The following is a 21982-nucleotide window of genomic DNA, read 5'->3' on the forward strand; positions in this document are numbered from 1 at the left end:
TTCACACTTCACTGCTAAAACGTTCATTTCTATATGATTTTGGAGGTCATGGCTCAATATATACTCTCATAACATAGAGGATTAGTACAGCACAGGTATGGTATAGATATAATGTGTTAGATACACACTCACACATACAGTATATACAGTGGATGTGTGCGTATGAAGAGGTCTGCGTTAGCATGCGTTTTTAATGACTGACAGCATGCAGAGATTGAGAACGTGTGAGTCAAGAGTAAATCAAATATACTTCAGTTTGGTGAGCGTGTTTGCTATGTGTTACTGCCGGTAAGACTTTCTATCCATGCTTATAATGAATTATAGCCTCTTTAGAATCGTGTGTAGGTCTTTATTACTGTTCTATAAATATATTTATAAAGTCACAACAACACCTACACCTCATTATAAGAACAGTTATAGTTACATTTATAATATTTGTGATGCATTTGCTTTATCAACACTGATTTATAAGTATTCATTACTCTGTCGTGTACTTCAATGAGTGCATTTATAAAGACACAGCCTGCATTGACATTACAGTATATTTATTTTTAATTCTTTGTCAAATAAGTGAATTGTTTTATATTGTTGTTAATAGCCATGTTGTGAGTTACTTATAATACAGTTATTAACTTCTATAAATGCATTATTAATGACTTTAAGTAAAGTGAAAGCATGGGATACAGTTAACTAATGAAATCATGAAGATGTTAATCATTAAAAAAATAATGTCGCTGTGTTTTACTATGATTTAAACTGCAACTGTTTGTATTAATAGCATTTCTGTATTTTCATTACTTCATTATAGCCATTATTGTAAATTTGCAAACTGGATAATGAATAACATCCTCGTGATTTCCTAACATTTGTATCCTATGCTTTCACTTTACTTAAAGCCATCAGTAATGCATTTACAGAGGTTAATAACTGTATTACTTATACAAGTATAATGACATGGCTATTAACATCAATATAAAACAATTCACTTATTTGACTACATTTGCATTACTAATAAGTTGTAATAATGACAATATATAACAATGCAGGCTGTGTCTTTATAAATGCACTCATTGAAGTACACAACAGAGTAATGAATACTTATAAATCAGTGTATAATGGATGATGAGCATGCACAATGATAAAGCAAATGCATAATAATAAAAATATTATAAATGTAACTGCAACTGTTCTTATAATGGAGTGTAGGTGTTGTTGTGACTTTATAAATATATTTCTAGATGATTATAAAGGGGCTATAATTCATTATAAGCATGGATAGAAAGTCTTACCGCTTTCTCGATTGGATCTGTGTGTTTGTGTGCGGCATCTGTACTGCATCTTTCTTCCTTCCAGAAGGAAATGTCTCATAGAAAGTTCAGTTGGTTAGTATAGCGATGTATATCTTAAAGCAGCAGCATCATATTTATAATAATACATTGTTAGTGTCACTATAGCATACTGTTATGAGTAGCGAAATAAACTACAGCGAGTCTGGGACAGCGGTTTAAATCTATTTATACTCCGAGGGAAAAAAGCCAAACATCGCCGCACAGACAAAAAGCAGAGCAGATCTCCACCTCCCCAACAGTAGTGCTAAAAATCACAAAAATAAACGTGTCAAGTACGTCGCTCTGATTGGACATCCCAGAGGGCCAATCAGAGGTAAGAGTCCGAGCATCCATCATCTGGAATGACCGACGGACAGCAGGCCACAAAGGAAGCTGAAGCCGGTGGTGTGCTGCTGTAAGGCTTTGCTTTCTTTAGCTCCTCGGTTTAAATGTCTCAGTGGTTGATTCAGGTTTGTTCTCCACAGGTTATAGTTAAAATATCATCCATGTAACATTATTCTCCAGTGACAAGAAGAGTCTGATATGAAGTAGTGTTGTGAGAGCGATCTCATCTCTATTTCAATGATATCTGTGTCTGAGAAGTTTCTCTAAGAGCTTGTCTTTAGAAAAACACACACAAAAAGAAAGTAGATGTATAGATGTAGGGTCAGCTTACATTAATCCTCCAGAGAGACGTTTCTCAGCTCAGTGACGTGTAAACAGTCATCCTTTACCAATCAACTCTCTCAGCCATAACCTGTAAACGGTCACCAGTTTGCTTTCACCGCTCTGATGTCACTCACAAGGTTTTGAGCCAGACAGATCCCAAAAATCTACAAAGGAGAATACATATATATTTATATTATAAAGGTCACAGGTCAAGCAGAAATAAATCAGGTCAGTTATATTCAATCTAAATGTTGTTTATATTATTTCAAACCATACACTTAAGATTAATTCAATATTGTTTTGTAAAATTAAGCATCTACTCCCAAATGTCAGTGGTTCTCTGTGATGTAAATCTCAATAGGATGTCAACTTGAGTTTAACCAGAAGGTGGCAGCGTCACATTCACATTATCACTCCATCATACGGTCGTTTGAACCGGCTTTATAATTCATTATCCTTACCTGTAATAATGCGATACCCACGAAAATCCCAGCCACAATGATGAGATTGTCCTGAAGCCACTTTTCAAACTGTCCCACACAACCTTTGGTGTAGATGTACCTCTGCTGGTCCAGCTCCTGTTAAAATACATCATTGAAAACAGCACTTAACTTCTTTGTAAACTATCAGAGCAAAACAAGGTAACTAAATCATGGTTGTGAAGAGGATATTGCTCAATTCACTCTCAGCTGACCTTTAGTCAGGAAAAACCTTCACCAGCTAAGAGCCGTGTAATAATCTTTTTCCAGAACAAATATCCTCTCAGGAACTCTGAAAGTACTCCGTCCTACACTAAGCTGATGAAATGTCACACACAGAGGGAAGATTCGCTTAAGGAATGTCTGTAACTACCAGCGCTCGGATTCTGGAAAAGCAGGCAAATGTTGACAGGGAGAGAAATCTTTTGTGAAGTACGCAAACATCTCCGTTCAACCTTTTGTTCCTTCAAAGCACAAAAGACACAAAAGACTTTGTAAATGTAACTTTAAACCAGTAAGACTTCAGAAAGAGACTGTATGTACTGTATGATAACTCCATACTGATGGACTTCATTCATCTCAGACATCCTGCAATAACAACTTTACAGAAAATTAGGGTGGCAAAATTCTGTGAAACTTTCTGCCCCTTTGCAACCCAACCAAAAATACCTGAAGCACTTAAAAGATCTTTGTAGGAGATGATTTATTGTTTGTGATCATGTGTTCTTCAATCACTTTGATTTACATTTAGCAGACGCTTTTGTCCAAAGTGACAAGAACAGTAATACATAAGTGCTATTGAACTAATCTCATCAAATCTAACACAATATACAAACCTATGTTTTTTAATAGAACAAAACAAAATAGAAATAGATAAAGATATTGTGATGTATTGCGATATGGTGTTGCGATACATTGCTGTATTTTTGCTGGGTTCCCACACCTTAGTTAACTTCAAATTCATGGACATTTCAAGGACTTTCCAGGTCCAATACCCTCAAATGTGGGGACACATTTCAAGTGAGAGCAAGGTTACATCGAGTTACCTTTTAAGATACATTGTTACATTTCCCTTTTGAGGGAACTCGCGCTGCGTCACTGTGGTGACACTTTGGGGACTCCTCCAGGGGTAAGTGCGTCTGAATGTGTATATCAAATTCAACCAATGGTGAGGCTTAATGACAAAGACAAGGTGACGCGGGAGCCAGGAAGTATATCGCTATCTGAAATATTGCCAAAGACGGCGTTACAGGGATGCAGGAAGTATGGCAAGAGAGACGCAGCGTCTCGTTCCCTTCTCAGTGAACAACAGTTACATACGTAACCCGAGACGTTTTCATGTGTCAAACACAATTATGTAAAAAAGCATTTTGGTATGAATCAACATTCGCATACAGAAGATATAAGCATTTAAAGTGAACAGTTTAGCACGTGTGATTAAAAAGTCTAGAATTTTTATGATATTATCCTACAATACACAGGGAATAATATGGATTTTTTTCCAGAAAACTTCTTGCATAAAATAGATTCAAGCACTTTCAATGACCTGTATCTATGTATGTATATTTTTAAAAACTTCCCAGAGTATGGGTCTTCAACCGGGGGTCCGCGGCCCCCAGGGGGTCCGTGACGGAACTGCAGGGGGTCCGCCAAATGATGTTTAACAACAAGCTATTTTTTGCTTAAAACGTAAAATATATGTACAAAACGTTACATGTCCCCTTTAAGTTGTGCACGTGCGTGGCCGCATAGGTTTGAAGGCGCGCGTTTAGTTTAGCCAGCGGACCAAAATAAAATATCTAAAGATTATAAATGTCCGCTCAGGAAGCAGCAGTAGCGACAGAAAAGTCATCATAAAACAGGTAAATCTTATGTGTGCCTTTCTTTCAGAATGTCATTTTAGAATCAGTGCGACATGATGTCTTATCTATATTCAGTGCCGGCGCCAGCCGAGTGCTGATGAGGGGGCGTCTAAAATACCAGAGGGGGCGATCACATGAATGCATATAATTCCCCCAGCTAGAAAATACATAGGTTTGGTACATTAAGTTTTAACGTGTTATAAACAAACATCTCTGTAATACAACCACAAAAACTACAGCTGTAGTTAGCAACGTACAGAGCTCTGAACAATACTACAACAACAAAAAAACGCATACCTAACGTTACATATTAGCACAACACTACTCATTTGAAGTTCAGACCCAGAGGTAGAAATAAATTTTACGTAATGGTGGGGGGCAGTGTTGGCAAATAGAGTTGATGGTTTTCAGCCCAAAAACGGTCCAAACGCAACATTTTATCAACATTTTGGTTCAATTTGATCATATAACGTAGTTATTTTAACTGCCACAAGTATTGCACCATAAGCTAGCGATTAAGCAGCTAGAGAACCACAATAGCAAAAACTCGTTTACATATACAGCTATGCTGTAGGATAGGCTAATTCAAATTCGTTAATTATAAATTTAACAATGTCTGTTTTTTATCTATTTACTCCTGATAAACAGGTGTGTGAGAGAGAGAGATCGTACAGGCTTACCTTTAACGTTAAATGCAGAACAATAATAGGCTGTTGGTTGTACGTTGACTTGCAAGGATGCTGAAGAACATGAACATCTGAACTTTTCAAAACTATGTACAGTCTGGCTGAAGTTCATGGTGCCAGAATTGACTTAATGACAGCCGAACATTTGGATCTTTGCACCTGAAATGCTCCGATAATTCATCCTCGCCACGGCATTAATTGATGTGTGACAATCCGGAGTCCGGTTTGTAGAACTTCCAATGCTATTTTCCATATATCCATTGCTACAGGGCAGGCCCAGGTCACTCTCACACTCCTGTCTGTAAATTTTTATATAATTTCCCACTTCGACATCTTGATTTCCCTCTGAGACTCAGAACGCGGGCTCATTGTCGGCGTGCCTCAAGCCGTCAACACAAACTTGTTCAACTTCAGGCGCAGCTGCAAGAACCAACAACCACATGACATCAAAGTACCGCGAGATTGATTCGACAAATCATACCAAGTGTCGTTTCGTCTCGCTCTCGCGGCATTTTGACGTCTTCGCCTGATGAATTGGAACAAGCCTATAGGCCACACATGAGTAGGCGTGTGTCACGGTAGAATACATGCACACTTGTTTTTTTGTTTTGTTAAATAATTAGACTTTAAAATTCACTTTAGGAAGACAATACACAAGGCAAACGTGATTTTTAAATAGCGCATTTTATCATTAAAATCCCATTCAACATTAATGGTGATCTGAGGGGCCGGGATAGTGCCAGTGAGGGGTAATTCAAGCGCTAATTCAACAGGCAAATGACACCACACCGCGTCTGCATTTTAAACTGTGACAAAACTATCGCTCGCATTTAAAAATTAATGAAACACGCGCCGTGATGGTGCTTTGTGCAAGACTCATAGTCAGGTTGAAATCCGCCTCTCAAAAAGTTTCCCCAAAGAGATGCGCTCGGACTCATTGCATGTTGTTCTCCTGAGTCTGATATGAAGCTATACAGAAAATAAACCTGCTTTACTTAAACTCATGACAATGATGATACACGAGAAATAGGGATGCACCGATACCGATACTGGTATCGGGTATCGGCCTCGATACCACATTTTCTAAAGTACTCGTACTTGTTAAAAGTCCCCCAATAAATGGAATCGATACCACGGTCTGAGAAATGTCTATGTTTCAGCTGCTTTACTCCACTTTGCGTTGTGCCTAATACGAAAAGGCAGCCTCTCGTACCTTACTGCTTACTTAAATATCTTTGTTTTACACATTTAGTATTAGGGGGTCCCTGCTCCATGCCTCTCTAATCTAAGGGGTCCCTGACCCAAAAAACGTTGAAGACCCCTGTCCCAGAGCCTTGATTGTTTTCACCCAGATTCACAAACCTTCAAGGATTTTAAGGACCCGTGGAAACCCTGTTTTTTTCTTTTTTTTTTATCGAATTTTTTTTTTTAAACTTTTTTTAAAGCCAAAGCCACACATCAGCTATGAAAGCTGCAGGCATTTTTACATTTTCTGCCATTTTCTCACTTCCGCTCACTTCAGGGACATTGGCCGAATGGCTGAATATGACAGAAAACTGGACAGCGACCACTCCGGCAGCGGCGGAGGAGGTCATTTGACATACACAGAGGGATTAGATTTAAAAAAAAATTAATATCGATACTAGCGATTAAAATATTGATACACTATCATGGAAAAATTTATCACGATACTTAGCTGTATCGATATTTTGCACAGCCCTAATTAGTATTTGAGGTGTTGGCGGAGGAGATGGGTTTTTAGCCAACGGTCAGCAGATCTTGTCATGACTGGTAGATCATTTCACAGATGAGGAACAACAGATCCAGAGAAGGTGTGTGATAGTGATTTTTTTGGGATGGCACCACAAGCAGTCACTCGGTGACAGAGCGCAGGGATCGAGAGGGTACATAAGTCTGTATGAGCGAGTGAAGGTAAGGGGGCGCTGATGACCCATTGGTGGTTTTAAAGGCCAGGAGCAGAACTTTGACTTTCATGCGAGCTGCTATAGGAAACCAGTGTAACCTGACAGAGAAAGGAGTGATGTGTGCCCTCTTTGGCTCATTAAAGATCAATCTCACCACTGCATTCTGGATCATCTGTAGGGGTTTGGTTGTGCGGGCTGGGAGTCTGACCAATAATGCATTGCAATAATCCAGTCTGGACACGACAAGAGCCTGGATTAGGACTTGTGTAGCATGCACAGATAGAAAAGGTTTCATTTTCCTAATGTTGAAGACAACATAGGGTTTGATGAACTATACAGTGTAACTGGCTGATATGTATCATTTGTGTCATGTCAAATCTGTTTAGGAAAGACATCTGCATTATATCTTAAAGATAAATGAGATCTAAAAGACTTTTCACTTTCTTACATTCTGATAAAGCAGCTCACAAATCTTCAAGATGTACTCGCTAACATCCATCATTAAATCTTCAAATCAAACCAGATTTGAGATGAAATAAAAACTAGAGTAAATCTAAAGGTAAATCATACATTACATTCACACAGTGCTTCAGTCCCAGAACATTTCTGTCAAAAAGAAAGGCTTCTGTGTGAATCACTGATCTATTTAAATGACTGGATTGCGCATAGAGTAGGGTTACCGCGGTGACATAATTTTCCCACCGGTTAATCGGCGCGTCACAAACTCGGTGATCCCGGTATCACCGGGTGGGAGGGGCTTATAAATGCGCATGCAGACGTGCACATTTTACTTTCACCTTGAATTACGCAACTGTTTAAATGCAGCGCTTGCGTAAGCTGCGTTAAATCGCGTATGAATTTGCGTGCAATGCGAGTGCAACAGCTGGTTTACTTAAGTGCTTGAGTCAATGTGCGCAGGTAATTCTCACAGAACCCGCCAGTCCCAAGCAGAGCAACCGGCTACTTATCCATAAAAGCGCTGCTTGAATGATGGGTTTAATATTTTTCTTGATGAAAAACACAACAACAAAACGATCTCGCTTATATTAAACATCATATATGTATATTATAACAAAAATGAGTAAGCACTAGAGCTGAAGATCTTTGCCCGAACCCGACGGGACCCGTTGGGACCCGACGGGCTCGGGCGGGTTCGGGCTTCCTTTCTAACATTTTACACGGGCTCGGGGCGGGCTCGGGCTTGCGCTCCGGCTTTGTGAGGTAAATGAGCGTTCAAGTTCAATCAGTCGCGCAGGATCGCGCTGATTTCATTTATTTATTTCATTTAAAATAATAATTTTATTGGCATATTTATAGTGTATTGCATAAGCCTATTTAGAATGAGATGTTACAATGTTACAGATGACTTATTTTATTTCTTTGTTTCAACTTCCAAGTGGCGTGTAGATTATTAGTCATGAATAAATAATGTTAAAACCTGTGTAAATTTCTCATTCTTGACAAAAGCTGTGTGTGTGCGCACATTTAAATAATGTCGGGCTGTAAACGGGTTCGGGCTTTTAAATAGCTGTCAATCTAAATGTACGTTCGGGTTCGGGCTGCATTCTGTCGGGCTCCGGACATTTCGGGCCTAACTTTTAAGGCCCGATTACAGCTCTAGTAAGCACGCGGCTTCTGTCATCATCTGGTCAGTCAGCTCGCCTGCAAACTCTGACAGAAATAAATGAAATCTGACTCCTGCTGCTCTGTGACGTGACGCGCGTTCAGCTTTGGTGAATTCAGGCAGGAGACACATTCAGTTGTAAGTGTTTGCTCTCTCTAACGAAACTAAATGATTTAATTACACGAAAATATCAAAACAACGGTGAAAGACGGTGTCGCAGTGGGCAAGTGATATAACCGGTGAGAGGCTGATGCACCGGTTATCACCGTTTCACCGACTATCGCGGCAAGCCTAGCATAGAGCAATTGACGTAACAGCGTGAGGTGAAGCCAGCGCAGAGTTCGAGCCGCCATCTTTGTATGTTATTGTATGCACATACGGTACAAAGCATGATTATTTATTTAGATTTTAGAATGAGCATGTTTGTCATTAATACTAAATATGCTGCGGTCTGTCCGCTGATCTGATACTGGAACAAAGATGAATGTACTGTATAATTGATAAAAAAGCAAAATGCTTAGGACGTTTGTGTTGTAAAAATGTACAGGGTAACTTCAGATATAAAAACAGAGACTAGTAAAGTGATGTTATATCATTAAAATCTGTTAACGTCCATTGATTTAATAGAATGTTTGGGTATACCAACATGGCAGCGCTGTGGCTTCACAATTGTGATGTCATGCGCAATCCAGTCATTTATATAGATCAATGGTTTAAACACAAACATGTCCCGTTAATGTTCTGGGATCGTTCCCGTGAAGAGGACCTACTGTAGTAACACTTCCATAACATTCAAGGAAAGCCCTCAGTGTGAACAAGAGCCAGAAACAATGCCATAAGGAGGACACGCAACAAAACAAGTTTTAATTCAGCTCTTTGACACAAGGATTTAAATGCAGATCAACAGAATCAGAGATCATTCACCAGCATGACAGAACAGAGCATCACACGCTCATTATCATCTTATCATAAACTAAAATACACTCAGAGAAATCACGGATAATTAGCAAACTTTAGACGCTGTGGAAAAAATACATCACATGTCTTTATAGGATCTTTACCATGTGTGTGTGAATGTATGCACAGATTCCAGCAATCATTGACAGTGTGTATGAACCAGAACCAAACGATCCCCGGACAAATCCCGGACGCATTTTCCGTAATCTCTGTGTGAAAATGGAAACAGCAGTATTCCTCTGTCATGCAGTGTTCCTCTACCCATACTGAGAGCTGACAGAAGCCGCCGACTCCTCAATTACAGACCTCCATCATTTTCCATGGCTAAAACTAGAAGCTAATTATCACTTTTAAACTGTTATTAAAGAGTAGAGGAACTGAAACGCTCTCGTGCACTCTTAACCCTTCAGTGTTCACTGCTGTAGGGAATCTGAACACCATTAACAATACAAACTACAGACTAATAAAGCACTCACCCCTTGAAGCCGGACATCATAGCCACACTGTGTATTCAAGACATCCTCCTAAAAAGACCAAAATACATTTTCATTAACATTGTAAATCTTTCTACTCATTCAGAATATTTAATAATATAGCAGCATGGGAAGAACAGAGAGAGCGAGCGTGAAGTAAAGATGTAAATGTGTGAAACAGGTGACACGACTCACCGCAGGATCTTTGACACAACACGAGAAAGGAACGCCACATCTCTCTCGACTGGGGTTTAAATCCGTGCAGTTGAAGTAGATGTTCAGATTCCAGTCGTTCGGCCCGTGAGCACCGCAACACGACCACTGATGTGATATAGAAATATAACAATCATCAGCTTTCATTCACTATAAGCTTTTCTATAAAGTCTGTAATGAAACTCAGATAAATAACAGGTGTTTTCTTCACTTATAGACAACCTTTTCAATCATATGAATCCTAAATATAGGATGTACACAATAGAGATGGACTGAAAATGTCTTAGAAAAATAAATTCTGTTTACAATATGAAATATGAAGAAAAACAAACAAACAAACATCTTTTATCTCTTTAAACATCATTATTTCCTTTTAGAGAATACTAAAGCTGAAGTCTTACTGGTAACCAAATACATGTCCATTAAACTTTATCCTAACCATTTGTAAAACTTGTGGCTCAAATGATGTCACAACACATTGAGAATAGCAGAAAAATTGTATAAAAGGGATAGTTGTATAAAAATAACATTTGTTATTAAAATCTTTAATGTTGGTTTGTTTGAATAAGCAATTATAATTATAATAAACAGTTTTGTAGGTAAGAGTAGGAAACTTTTTTGTTATAATAAAAATCAACATCGGTGGGCATGAATTTAGTTGAAGAAACCCTTAAATCTGACATAAACCATATTCATAGGGTAATTGTTTTTCAAGGTATTTTCATTTACAGGGAGTACTCTGTGACTTTATTGCTGTCCGAATCCAAAATGTCTGTGTTTTTCTCCTACAGTTACCTACAGTTTTTTTTTGATGAACATCAAGGTTGTGTGGTAATTTAATTGCCGTCTGAATCCAGATCTCTGAGTTTATAAAAAGTCAATGTTAAAGTCTGCACTTCCTTTAAAACCACTAAAAACCACCGTATGGTCACACGCATTTATTCTGCAGCGTCAGTGAAGCGTCTCTAAATTCACAAGCACTTTAAACATTGACATCATCATAACTAAAATAATGAGAAGTATATGGGCACCACACAATCTTTCATTGCTCTTCTACAGCTGATATAAATAAAGAGAAGAAAAATCACAAAAACATTTCAAATGTCTATTATAAGTAGCAACAAATGCTAAATACAATTGTAAAATTTTTTCAATTACACAACATTATTCCATAAACATATAATCACATCTGGGTCATGTAAAACGATCATGTGATTAAACACACGTGCAGCACATCTCCAGGTGTTTCAGATTTGAAACTCACACATCCACCGCAAAATGTATCTTTATCTGAATGCATGAGTTTTATCACGGAGGAGGCATGCAAATATATTTACAGATATCCTGATGAGAAACAATTATCGTCCGAATAGGGCTTGAGAGGACATCTCATATTCAAACAGACATTTCTTTATTCATCTTTTCTAAAGTAAATACCTTAAAGTATATGATGTAAAATATCATAGTAAGGCAGAAAATGATGCCGACTCACATATTCTTGAGCAAAGTCAATGAGATTCTGAAGATCGATGTCATCTCGATACGCTTTAACATTGTTGTTGATAAAGAAGTTCAGCTGGTCTTTGATCCAATCTTTAAACACAAAGGCTAAAATTCCAGCAGTGAGCTCAAGGAAAAAGATGAGACCCAGAAACACGGAAAACTAAAAAAAAAAAAAGACAAATGAAATTATAATCACATCACCTTAGTGAATAACCCATCTGACCCTTATTCAAAACTAATGCTGTGTTATTATTAGGGCTGTCAAAAGATCAATCATAATTAATTGCATACAAAATAAAAATATGTTTTGCATAATATGTGTGTGTGCACTGCGTGTAATTATTTTGTATATATAAAAACAAACATACATGCATGCATGCATTTATTTTAGACTATGTAAATTAAAAATATACATAATTAACATGTATGTGTGTATTTATATATACACATAATAATTACACACAATACACACAAAAATATATTATGTAGAGCTGGGCAAAGATTAATTGTGATTAATTGAAAACAAAATAAAAGTGATTTTTGCATGATACACATGTGTGTAATTATGTATATTTAAACACACACACACACACACACACACATTCATATATACATTTCAGAATGTTTTTATTTATATATCTTTTTTTAAATAAATAAAAATAAAATATTGTGTGGTACTCATATTTATATTTGAAAGACCCACAATAAATAAATAAATAAACATAATAATTACCCACAGCACATGCTCATATATTATGCAAAAAAATCACTTTTATTTTGCATGTGATTAATCTTTGCCCAGCACTAATATTGTGCAAACACAAACTTTAATTTTGTATGCAATTAATCGTGATTAATCTTTTGACAGCCCTAGGTTTCTGGAGGTATTACAGTAAGTTTTTTATGTGTAATTCATGTGTAATGACTACATAAATAAACCTTTAAATGAGTGAAGAGAGAAAAGCAGGCAGGTGGTAGCAGCTACATGGGTGGTACTCACAAATTTGAGCAGGATTGTGTTTTCCCGGAGCGCACCAATGCATCCGGCGAATCCGAGGATGAACATTACCCCCCCTACCACGATAAAGAGCCATACAGGGTCGAAACCGCCCAGATCTGTGATGGAGGAAAGGTTTGACAGCACTCCCTGTGGATCAGACAGAATTGCAGTGAGTTTATAGCATGACCTTAAAATCCTCCACCACCTGCCAAACCTTCGCATTTGTTCAGACAAAGTTGGCTCTGTACACCAGTGTCAAATCTTAGTGTGACTTCATAACAAACCATGCTGACAATGAATATAAACATAGTTTTCTATGTTTTTGTTTTCCTGGTGTGTTATGATAATGATGTAAAACCAGAGCTATACGAAGTTTCAACATTTATTTAAAATGAAGATAATTTGCATCAAATTAAATAACTCCTAATGCTTTATTTCCATGATTAACGTTTTGCTAATTAAAAATGAACCACAATATTAATAATTTACATTGTGAGAGCGAGGCGTCCTGTAATTGGATGATATTAATACACATAAGTGCCATATGGTCTACAAGTGTCAGAGCAATGAATGAAGCACCCGACCGGAGCAATTTCCACCTTATTTATCAGCCAATTGACTTTCAGATTCGTTGTGTCACCTCAAATTAGTGTGAATAAATTACATTCACCTTTCAGGCGTGAATCAAAAAAGCGAGGTTGACCTTTGGAGAGGAACGACAAATCAGAGGCAGAAGAGTCACACAAAACCAAACGCTTACTGTCAAAGCCCTGTGTTACAGTGATATTAAACTGCTATGAAAATTAATTAATAAGGGATGCCACCCATATACTCACAAGCGTCTCGGTTTAAGGTTTTTATGAGGAAACTACAGACATCAGGAAACAACGTGTTGGAGAGAGAGTCAGTGTTTAATTCATAACAGACAAATAAAGAATCTGAGTTTATTATAAACAGAATAACACATGAAGCTCAACAGAAACAGACACGAAATATTCATTCTGCTGCTTTAGCAAAAAGTGCCGTTGTCTTCGCTGTTATTTACATCTATGAGTATTGTTGCTTAGGTAACCACACGGATAACAAAATGAGGAATCTGAAGCATCCTTGTGTTACTCTATGTCTGCGTATCCAACTTGCCTTTTCTGCCCAAGCCCAAAGTCCAATACCCAGGAATGCAGCACCCAGCAACTGAAAAACACAAACACAATCCAGTTATATTTAATGGGGCCAAAGAATGCATTGACACAATCTGTTACATTGTTCTCTAATATAGAAGCTATGGGGCTTTATTACGTGCAAAAAATACCCAGAGACAGTTTTTCATGTCCATATACAAACCTAGGATTTGCCTTTAAAATGAAATGGTCCTTTTTTGGACTTTATTTGAAAGGGTCATGAATAATAATGTTGAGCTCTGCTCTGATTGGCTGTTTCTCCTTCAGTATCTCTTACATTAGCCCGCTAGGTCAAAACAAAAATGTACTCTGGGCTGTTTTTTTTTTCAGATTTAGTCTGATACCTCACAAACATGACAGTTTTAATGTTTTACAACTACACAAGTCGGAGAAACATCAGGACATTTAGACGTTTGTTTGTATTACAGTGCTGAATGAATGAATGAGGAGAAGGAAGGTAAAAGTCAGAGGTTGAGTCTCAATAGCCACAAATCCCATAATCCCATTTCCCTGTGGTCTCCACTAATCCTATTGGATGGTGGGGACAAAGCTAAAGCAATGATCCACTACACGCTCAATACAACAGTACAGATCCCTGAACCCCATCATGAAGATCTAAGACTAAGTCCTCTCGCTTCTTGATCCGTATTGGATTGAGAATTGTTGTGGTCACGTCTGTGTGGATATCGGGATAGGACATATCCGGGTATCACAGAGCATTAAACCTGCATATGTTGTCATTTTAGTCATCACGCTTAAACTATCAGAAGCTCTTTTTCCACCAGCTTTCTTGAGACTTCTGACATCTTTATCTCTGTTTTATTAAATTACAATTGAAAACAAATACAGTGTAAAATCTGAAAAAGTACTGTTATACTGTTGTACCGTTTTAGCTGTAATAGCGGTGCATGCTGAGGGATCATCACACTTAAATTAGAAATTGAATGGTGCTAACCAAATGAGTTTATTCAAGTTTTAATTCAAAAGATGTAGATATGTACATCCAAAACTGAATTGATAAAACATAGCAGTTCCTATATTGTCTTTCAAAGTCTATCAGCCCACATTTTAAAGTCTTTCATGTCATTTCAGGGTTACTTTTAAACATAAAACCCTTATACAACACGTTAAAATAGTAAGGTAAACAGTCTAAATTAAAAATTATTTTTCAACCACTATCAATACCAATGCTACAGCACTCGAGCGCTTTATGATTGCCTGTCAAAAGTGTAGAGTTTAGGCTGCGTAGAGTTTAGGGAGCTCTATGGGTCACTACTCATCTCTCATTTCTAATCTGTTCATGTGTTTCACAACTCCTATTTATATATTTCATCACAATTTCAATAAATAAACATACTGTACATCTAAGATGGCATGAGAGTGAGAAAATTATGAGATCTATTCCCGATGAACTATTCCCGATGAACTGATTCCTTTAAACAGACACGAAACTGTCTGTGCTATTCATGCATACATTTTATACACATGCTGGGTTAATTTCATATTGGGTCAAAAATGGACAAGCCCAACACACTGGGTAGTAATTTAACCCATGCTGGGTTGTTTTAACCCATTGTTGGGTCAAATATAAACACTTTCTGGATTAATTTCAACACAGCTGCTGGGCTCGTCCCTTTTTCACCCAACACCGAGTTAAAAATACCCCAGCACAGACATGAATGATGGAGGATTATTGAGGGGATATTTAGTGATTTGAGTTATGATATCAGTGCTGTGGATGTGGATAACAATATAGACAGAAACCCTATAGACATACACTAAAAGATAGACCTGAGCCATACTCTATCTATCTATACAAGTACCAGAACATCTCAAGAGTTTGGAAAGTGGTCTGTTTTAACAACACCCTGTGTCATAAATCACCCAACCATCATGACATCAAATTTTTACACAAGAAACAATAGCTGCGTTTCCATTACCCTTCAAATTGCACGGATTGACATTGCAAATTGAAAATAAAGCAAAACTCATTTCGCAAAAATCTCCCATATATCGCAATTACGTTTTAACGCTCGCATCAGGTGATTTTTCAGGCAATTGGGAAAAGGTGTATTTGACAAAACTGAAATGAAAACAGTTTATTTTTATTTGAAGATGAAGCTATGAACTAAAACCTCCCAGCAACACCTCAATACATGTCTGCTCAAGAGGCTTTCCTTGCCAATAATGTTTGGATAACACTCCTACATATCTTTTGATTTAAAATAATCTACTATTATAAGGGGTTTTCCTTGGCATTAATGTTAGGATGATACTCTTATATCTCCATCAGTTAAAAATAATGCCTATTGTTATGGTTGTGATATTAAGAAAACTGATGTGATGTTCATAATAACTTATCGTGAGAGGAAAAACTACGCTTCATATCATCGTTTAATGGAAACGCCGTTATTTCGCAATCGTTTTTGTTGACATTTAGAAAATAACGCTAAAGTTTTGCGTAAATCTGTAATGAAAACGCAGCTACTAATAACTTTAAAAGAATTATCTTTTAGTATCATCACAAGACCTGTTTTTGGCTCTAATGGATGTCTTTTGAGCCAGGATTATGGAAATATTGATGACTAGTTTATAGTTTCCAAGAGAAGAGGTGAGATGTGTTGTAAATGTATTTTCCTAAAGTCCATCGAGAGGACAAATCTACAACCCTCCATACGAATCTGAGCCCTGGAATATCTCAAAACAATGAACAATGACAATTCGGCTTTTATTTCATAATTGCCAAATGTCAGCAGAGGCTCAATAACAGAACGTTAAAGTCATTGGTAATAAATGATGAAACAGTGAGAGTCTCTGAGACGATTCATCTGCGTTTTAGTGAAAATGAGTCAATGTAGGGTGTGTGAGTGTTAGTGAGAACAAGGCCTGCTGGGAAATGGCATGGAAATAAACTCCCTCACAGAGGAAGAGGGGGAACGGACATGTGGTTCCCATCTGCCATATGAACCTGGAGGATATGAAAAGGATAAACACACAAAAACACAGGACTACACATCCACAAACACGAGCTCACGCAAGGACACAAACACACCCATTACGCTGCTACATTCACAAATTTGCATCACACACACCGAGTGTGCAAACAACACAGCAGTCAAATGCTTTTGTTGTATGAAGAGCAGCGTGTGTGACAATAAACGCACGGCCCCATCGACTGAAACTGAATGGGGTTCACTGAGAGAGACACACAAGACTCGAGCCCTTCGGACACTGTGGGAAGCAGCGAGACCGCTCTCTCTCTCTCTCTCTCTCTCACGCACGCCATAACAAACATCTTCATTTAAATACGAGACAGAGGGGGCGAGAGAAGCCCTCAACACACAGAAAAGAAAAGGAGGAGGAGAATCTGATGAGGAGAAATTAAAGACTGTTGGGATGGAGGGGGAGGTTTGAATGGTGGGAATGTCTGGATGTCGCTGCAAAGCCTCTTGGGTAGATATAAGACTCCGGTTAGAAAGCTGTAATTACAGGCCATCAGACCCAAGCTCATGAACTGAATTCTGGAGTCTGTAGGGATCAGGTAGGTTTCTGCCAAATCATCTCCACTTTAAACCAATCAGATGTACGTTACACAGTACAGGTGGGCACACAGAGGTCAAACAGTCTGACAAGAGAGACAATAGAAAGCTTTCTAACAAGGTGGATGAGACTACGTGACAACAGGAGGATGTGTAGAGATGAAGACTCAGTTAATGAAGTCAAACACTACTATTATTATAGATCACCCTTAAGACCGAAGTATGATCAATATTTTATTTGTACGTGACGGTCTGTGTAGTGCACGTGATGCAATTTTCGCCATCAGAAAAGTGCACGTGAACTGCGCGAACAGGAGTATGTACTGTGTAGGCCATGAGAGGTATTGCAAATTGTCACAATGCGCATTTGTCGAACATCAGCGCACGTGTATCATCAAATGAACTATGCTTTGAAAGGTTGTGCGTACGCTCACGTATGTGTAATAAAGCCGAGTATATACATGGCTTTAGGGTGATTAGGGCTGGGTATTGGCAAGCGCCTCACGATACAATACATTTCACAATACATTGATCTGCTACAATGTATCACGGTACGATACAATACACTGCGTGTTGTGATACATTGCAATACATTTTCTTTTTGATCAAAAATGTAAAAAAATAGAGCTGAATAAAAAAACAAAAAAATATTTAAAGCCAAAGTGCTTCCACACGTCAGCTTTGAAAGCTGCAAGTGTTTTTACATTTTGTGCTATTTTCTCACTCCCGCTAACTTCTGAGACATTGGCCAAATGGCCGTATATGACAGACACAGAGAGGGATTTGATGGGTTTTTAAAATATCGATAGTAGAGAGATCTGGAAAAAATGTTTCACAATAGTTAGCTGTATCAATATTTTTGCACAGCCCTAAGGGTAATAATGTAAAACATGACTGCCGAAACTTGCCCACAGTGAGTGTTAATACGGGAGATGAAAAACCATGCGCTCCTCATGCATGCAGTCTGAAACCGGTGTAAGACTTGATTTTAAATGACAGTAAGGAGGTGTGCAATTTTTTAATTAAACAATCTAATAAATCATTTGCTTTGTTAATGCTAAAACATTAAAAGAAGGGACCTGAACCATATGGGTACAAACACAATACTGGTACCAGTAAGACAAAACAGCAGTAGAGATCTACAGGTTATGATGTGTTGGTACAATGATGTGTAAATCTGGTGCTTTTTCTAAAGGAACTTACTGTCGTTTTCACAGCGGTGGTGAAAATGCCATCATAAATCGATTCAATTATCTGTTTGGAAACCGATTTAATATTGCATTTATATTTTAAATGGCTCATAAATTAAGTCATCAAAAAACCCTGGCAATCACCCCACAGTGCCCTAGTTAATTAAACTCTTTAAAAAACATTTACAACAACAAACAAAAAAAAAAACATTTTTTAATAAAGAAAAATAAATAATGAGGTTAAAATGTCACATAAAATCAAACGTATGATGGCAACAGTCAGTCTTTAGTGTTTTAGGTGGTGCTGACAAAGATTTTCTGCCGATATGTTTGTCCAATCCATTTTCCAAATACAAAATATTTCCAAACCCACGATTTGCGTCTGATAGTAGTCACTAGTCTAGCACATGAAAATAAACAAAAATGCATGTTAAGTTAAGATATGAATGTCAAATTAAAGGTACATCATATGGATATTTTAAGTGTGGCATTGATGCATCGTATCATTAGGAATTTAATTAATGCATTGATTCGTACCGATGTATTGTTACACCCCATCACCCAGTGTAAGGGTGAGATGTGCATAGGCAAGCAATACTCAACTTTTTCCTTTAGGAAGTAAAAATCTTGACATTTTTGGACACACTTTACCCTCTAAACCTGACATGGGTCTGTCTGGTTAATTCAGGTGCCACTTATGGGTTCGATTGCAAGTAAAAAGATCAAAAGCTACAAAAAGAGATGATCTGAGATTCCAGGAGTTTAGGAGGGCTAATGATTTGGACACGAAAGTCTTCAACTAAACCAAGATTCAATAAAACACAGCGAGGACAATGGCAATAGGAGTGTCTGCTTGAACAGATCTTTATGAAAGGTTAACATTTCAGTCGAGACAATATTAAAGCATGGGGGGGCATTTACCACCACCACACCCTACAGAGGGGCATTCAAAACCCCATTCAACACTAACCAATGAAAAGAAACCAGGACAGAATTTATGACATCAATAAGCTTAACAGAATCACGCTTCAGGCTATGAGTTCATCCCAACAGTTTACTCACAGATGCTTCCCGCTCCATACGTTTCCTTATCCTGGTGTATTTATCCCACAAGGAACTGAGCTATATGATCCGATTCATCATAATGATGTAATACAGAAACATCAGCATTTATTATCCTGAGATACAAACAGCACCTAATGAAAGCAAGATCAGTGATGGACTCCCATTGGTAGAGCATTGTGTTAACAACGCAAAGGTTGTGGACTTGATTCTCAGAAAAGACTGATAATAATTTACAACTTTAAATAGACACTTTAGCTTTGGATGAATACATAAATATAACTGTGATTCTGACAGGTGTCATAAAAACCATCAATACACAAAACCTGCACATATCAGACGGATAAAAAAGCACACAACACATGAAATTCACTGAAACAATAACAGAAAAATATTGATAACCACTTTTAAATAAATAACATGAAATAGATCTGTTACCTAACATCCATTATCTAAATAATCCCATTTATCCCAAATCACTTCTGAATGAGATGAACTTCGGAAAGATCCTGAAAAACCCAAATCCAACACTTCCATACCTCCCATTGAAACACATAGACGTCTTCCTGGATAAATGCATTTGTTTATCTAATTGACTTGTCTTGACCTCATTCCCATAGAGAATAAAGAGATGATTTACATACAGAGAAAATATTTAATGACACCTCAAACCTAACACAAATCTGTTCAGCTAACATGTTGTGATATGTAGAGGCTCTGTGTCTATCCTGTTTAACTTGTTTAGAGATCATGAGAAACACAATGAAAAGATTAGAGAGGCAGTTAACACACAAATTATAAAACATGCAGACAAAACTTACCCAAAATATGATGTTGAATGCAAATAAGAAGTATTTGACACAACAGCTGACCTCTGCTCCTTTAAATTGATGCTGTTTTCTGCTCATTTTGCCCAGGCCAGCTAACGCTATTGTGTTGATTCAAAGATCAGCGGCGAAAAATGAAACGAAAAAAAAAAAAACACTCGCCAACGATTCATGCATTTATATTTAAGTCGATGAGGCCGCGAGCCTCTCAAAAAAAATCAGCAATTCATCCCGAACCACAACAACACACCACCACCATTTGTTTGAAGACACATCTGATGCGGTTCCTCGGGTTTTTTTTAGTGAAAATATCATGAGGTGCGTTCAACGTGTGGCAGAATGAATGCTTAAGATCTCCCCTGATAAACCCCCAGCGTTTTGATTGGTGTCACTCAATTATTTTAACATTTTAACCTTGTTGTGGCCGTCCCGCTGAAAACAATCCTCATCTACCTAACATTCCAGCGGGAGGAATGAACAGCGACACGACAGTCACAAAAAACAACGTCAACAGGACAACTTTCATAATAAAAGTCACTCTGCGACGGGTTTTCGTTTAAATATCGATGCGTTGTGTTAAATATAAATATATATTAAAATATAACGCTTATTCTTGTGTGAAAAACATGTTTATATTTTCAATAAGAACAAAGGAGCGTTATAAATGTGAATATTATGCTTTATCATTTATTTTAATGTAATGTTAATTTGTCTTGTTCATTATGTTGTTTTATACATGTGACTAAAGGTCTACATTATATTTATCTTGGGCAGAAATATGTATCTACTTCTATCTTGGACCAAGGAAATAGTTTATTCAAATCATATGATAGCAAATCCTACAGCTTTCTTGGGTGTTTTATATGGATTTAGTTGTTCATTGAGATGTTTGTTGTATTTATTTTAAAACAGGTTACAGCTAGTCTCATAAATCAGAAAAGCATTCTTTAAAAAAATAATAAGCAAAAAATGTAAATGCATAAACTGAAGGGTACAAATTTTCAAAATGTAAGAAACTCGCATTATCACACATGTACGAATAATACATATAAGCTAATCATAAGTGTGCTGTTTTATTGAGCCGCCGGTTGTTGTTGTTGTTGTCATTAATTGTCTCTTATTGTTGCTGTTGTTCTTGAAAGCATCACCTCTGCATTATGCTATGTAATGCATGCGTTTCTTTACTTCATAAGTAAAATTAATATAATAATAACATCTGAAGAGATGATAGCTCATGATCGATCCATCTTTTTATCGTTTTTTTTTTTTAATTATGAAAATGATTGTTTATAAAATATAAACAAACTGTCGTCTGACGTATTTGATATATAGAGATTTATTTACTTATTAATGAATAACAAAATAATAATTATTTTATAAAAATAAACAATTTAAAGCCATATCAAACGCTACTTTTTAATGTAAACATTAATATAATTTGTCCAACGGTTTTGTGTTTTTTATTTT

At 37.2% G+C, this 21982-nt stretch overlaps 1 protein-coding gene across 2 annotated transcripts; it reads right to left on the reverse strand.

Moving 5' to 3' along the window:
- Positions 1-6: 6 nt before the first annotated feature.
- tspan17 (tetraspanin 17) lies at positions 7-20994 on the reverse strand. Of its 2 annotated transcripts, none has more exons than XM_065242404.2 (8): positions 20510-20994; positions 13860-13910; positions 12720-12866; positions 11709-11879; positions 10199-10324; positions 10007-10054; positions 2459-2575; positions 7-2161 (listed from the first exon to the last, which is right to left on the reverse strand). In XM_065242404.2, exons 1-8 carry the CDS (start codon positions 20594-20596, stop codon positions 2096-2098), a joined length of 813 nt encoding a protein of 270 aa, XP_065098476.1. In that variant the 5' UTR covers positions 20597-20994; the 3' UTR covers positions 7-2095. The 2 variants fall into 2 exon arrangements, with proteins under 2 accessions (XP_065098476.1, XP_065098485.1); XM_065242413.2 differs by having other exon boundaries at positions 12720-13587; positions 20510-20576.
- Positions 20995-21982: the final 988 nt, after the last annotated feature.

Source organism: Paramisgurnus dabryanus, chromosome 16 (genome assembly GCF_030506205.2).
Source record: "Paramisgurnus dabryanus chromosome 16, PD_genome_1.1, whole genome shotgun sequence".
NCBI lineage: Eukaryota > Metazoa > Chordata > Actinopteri > Cypriniformes > Cobitidae > Paramisgurnus > Paramisgurnus dabryanus.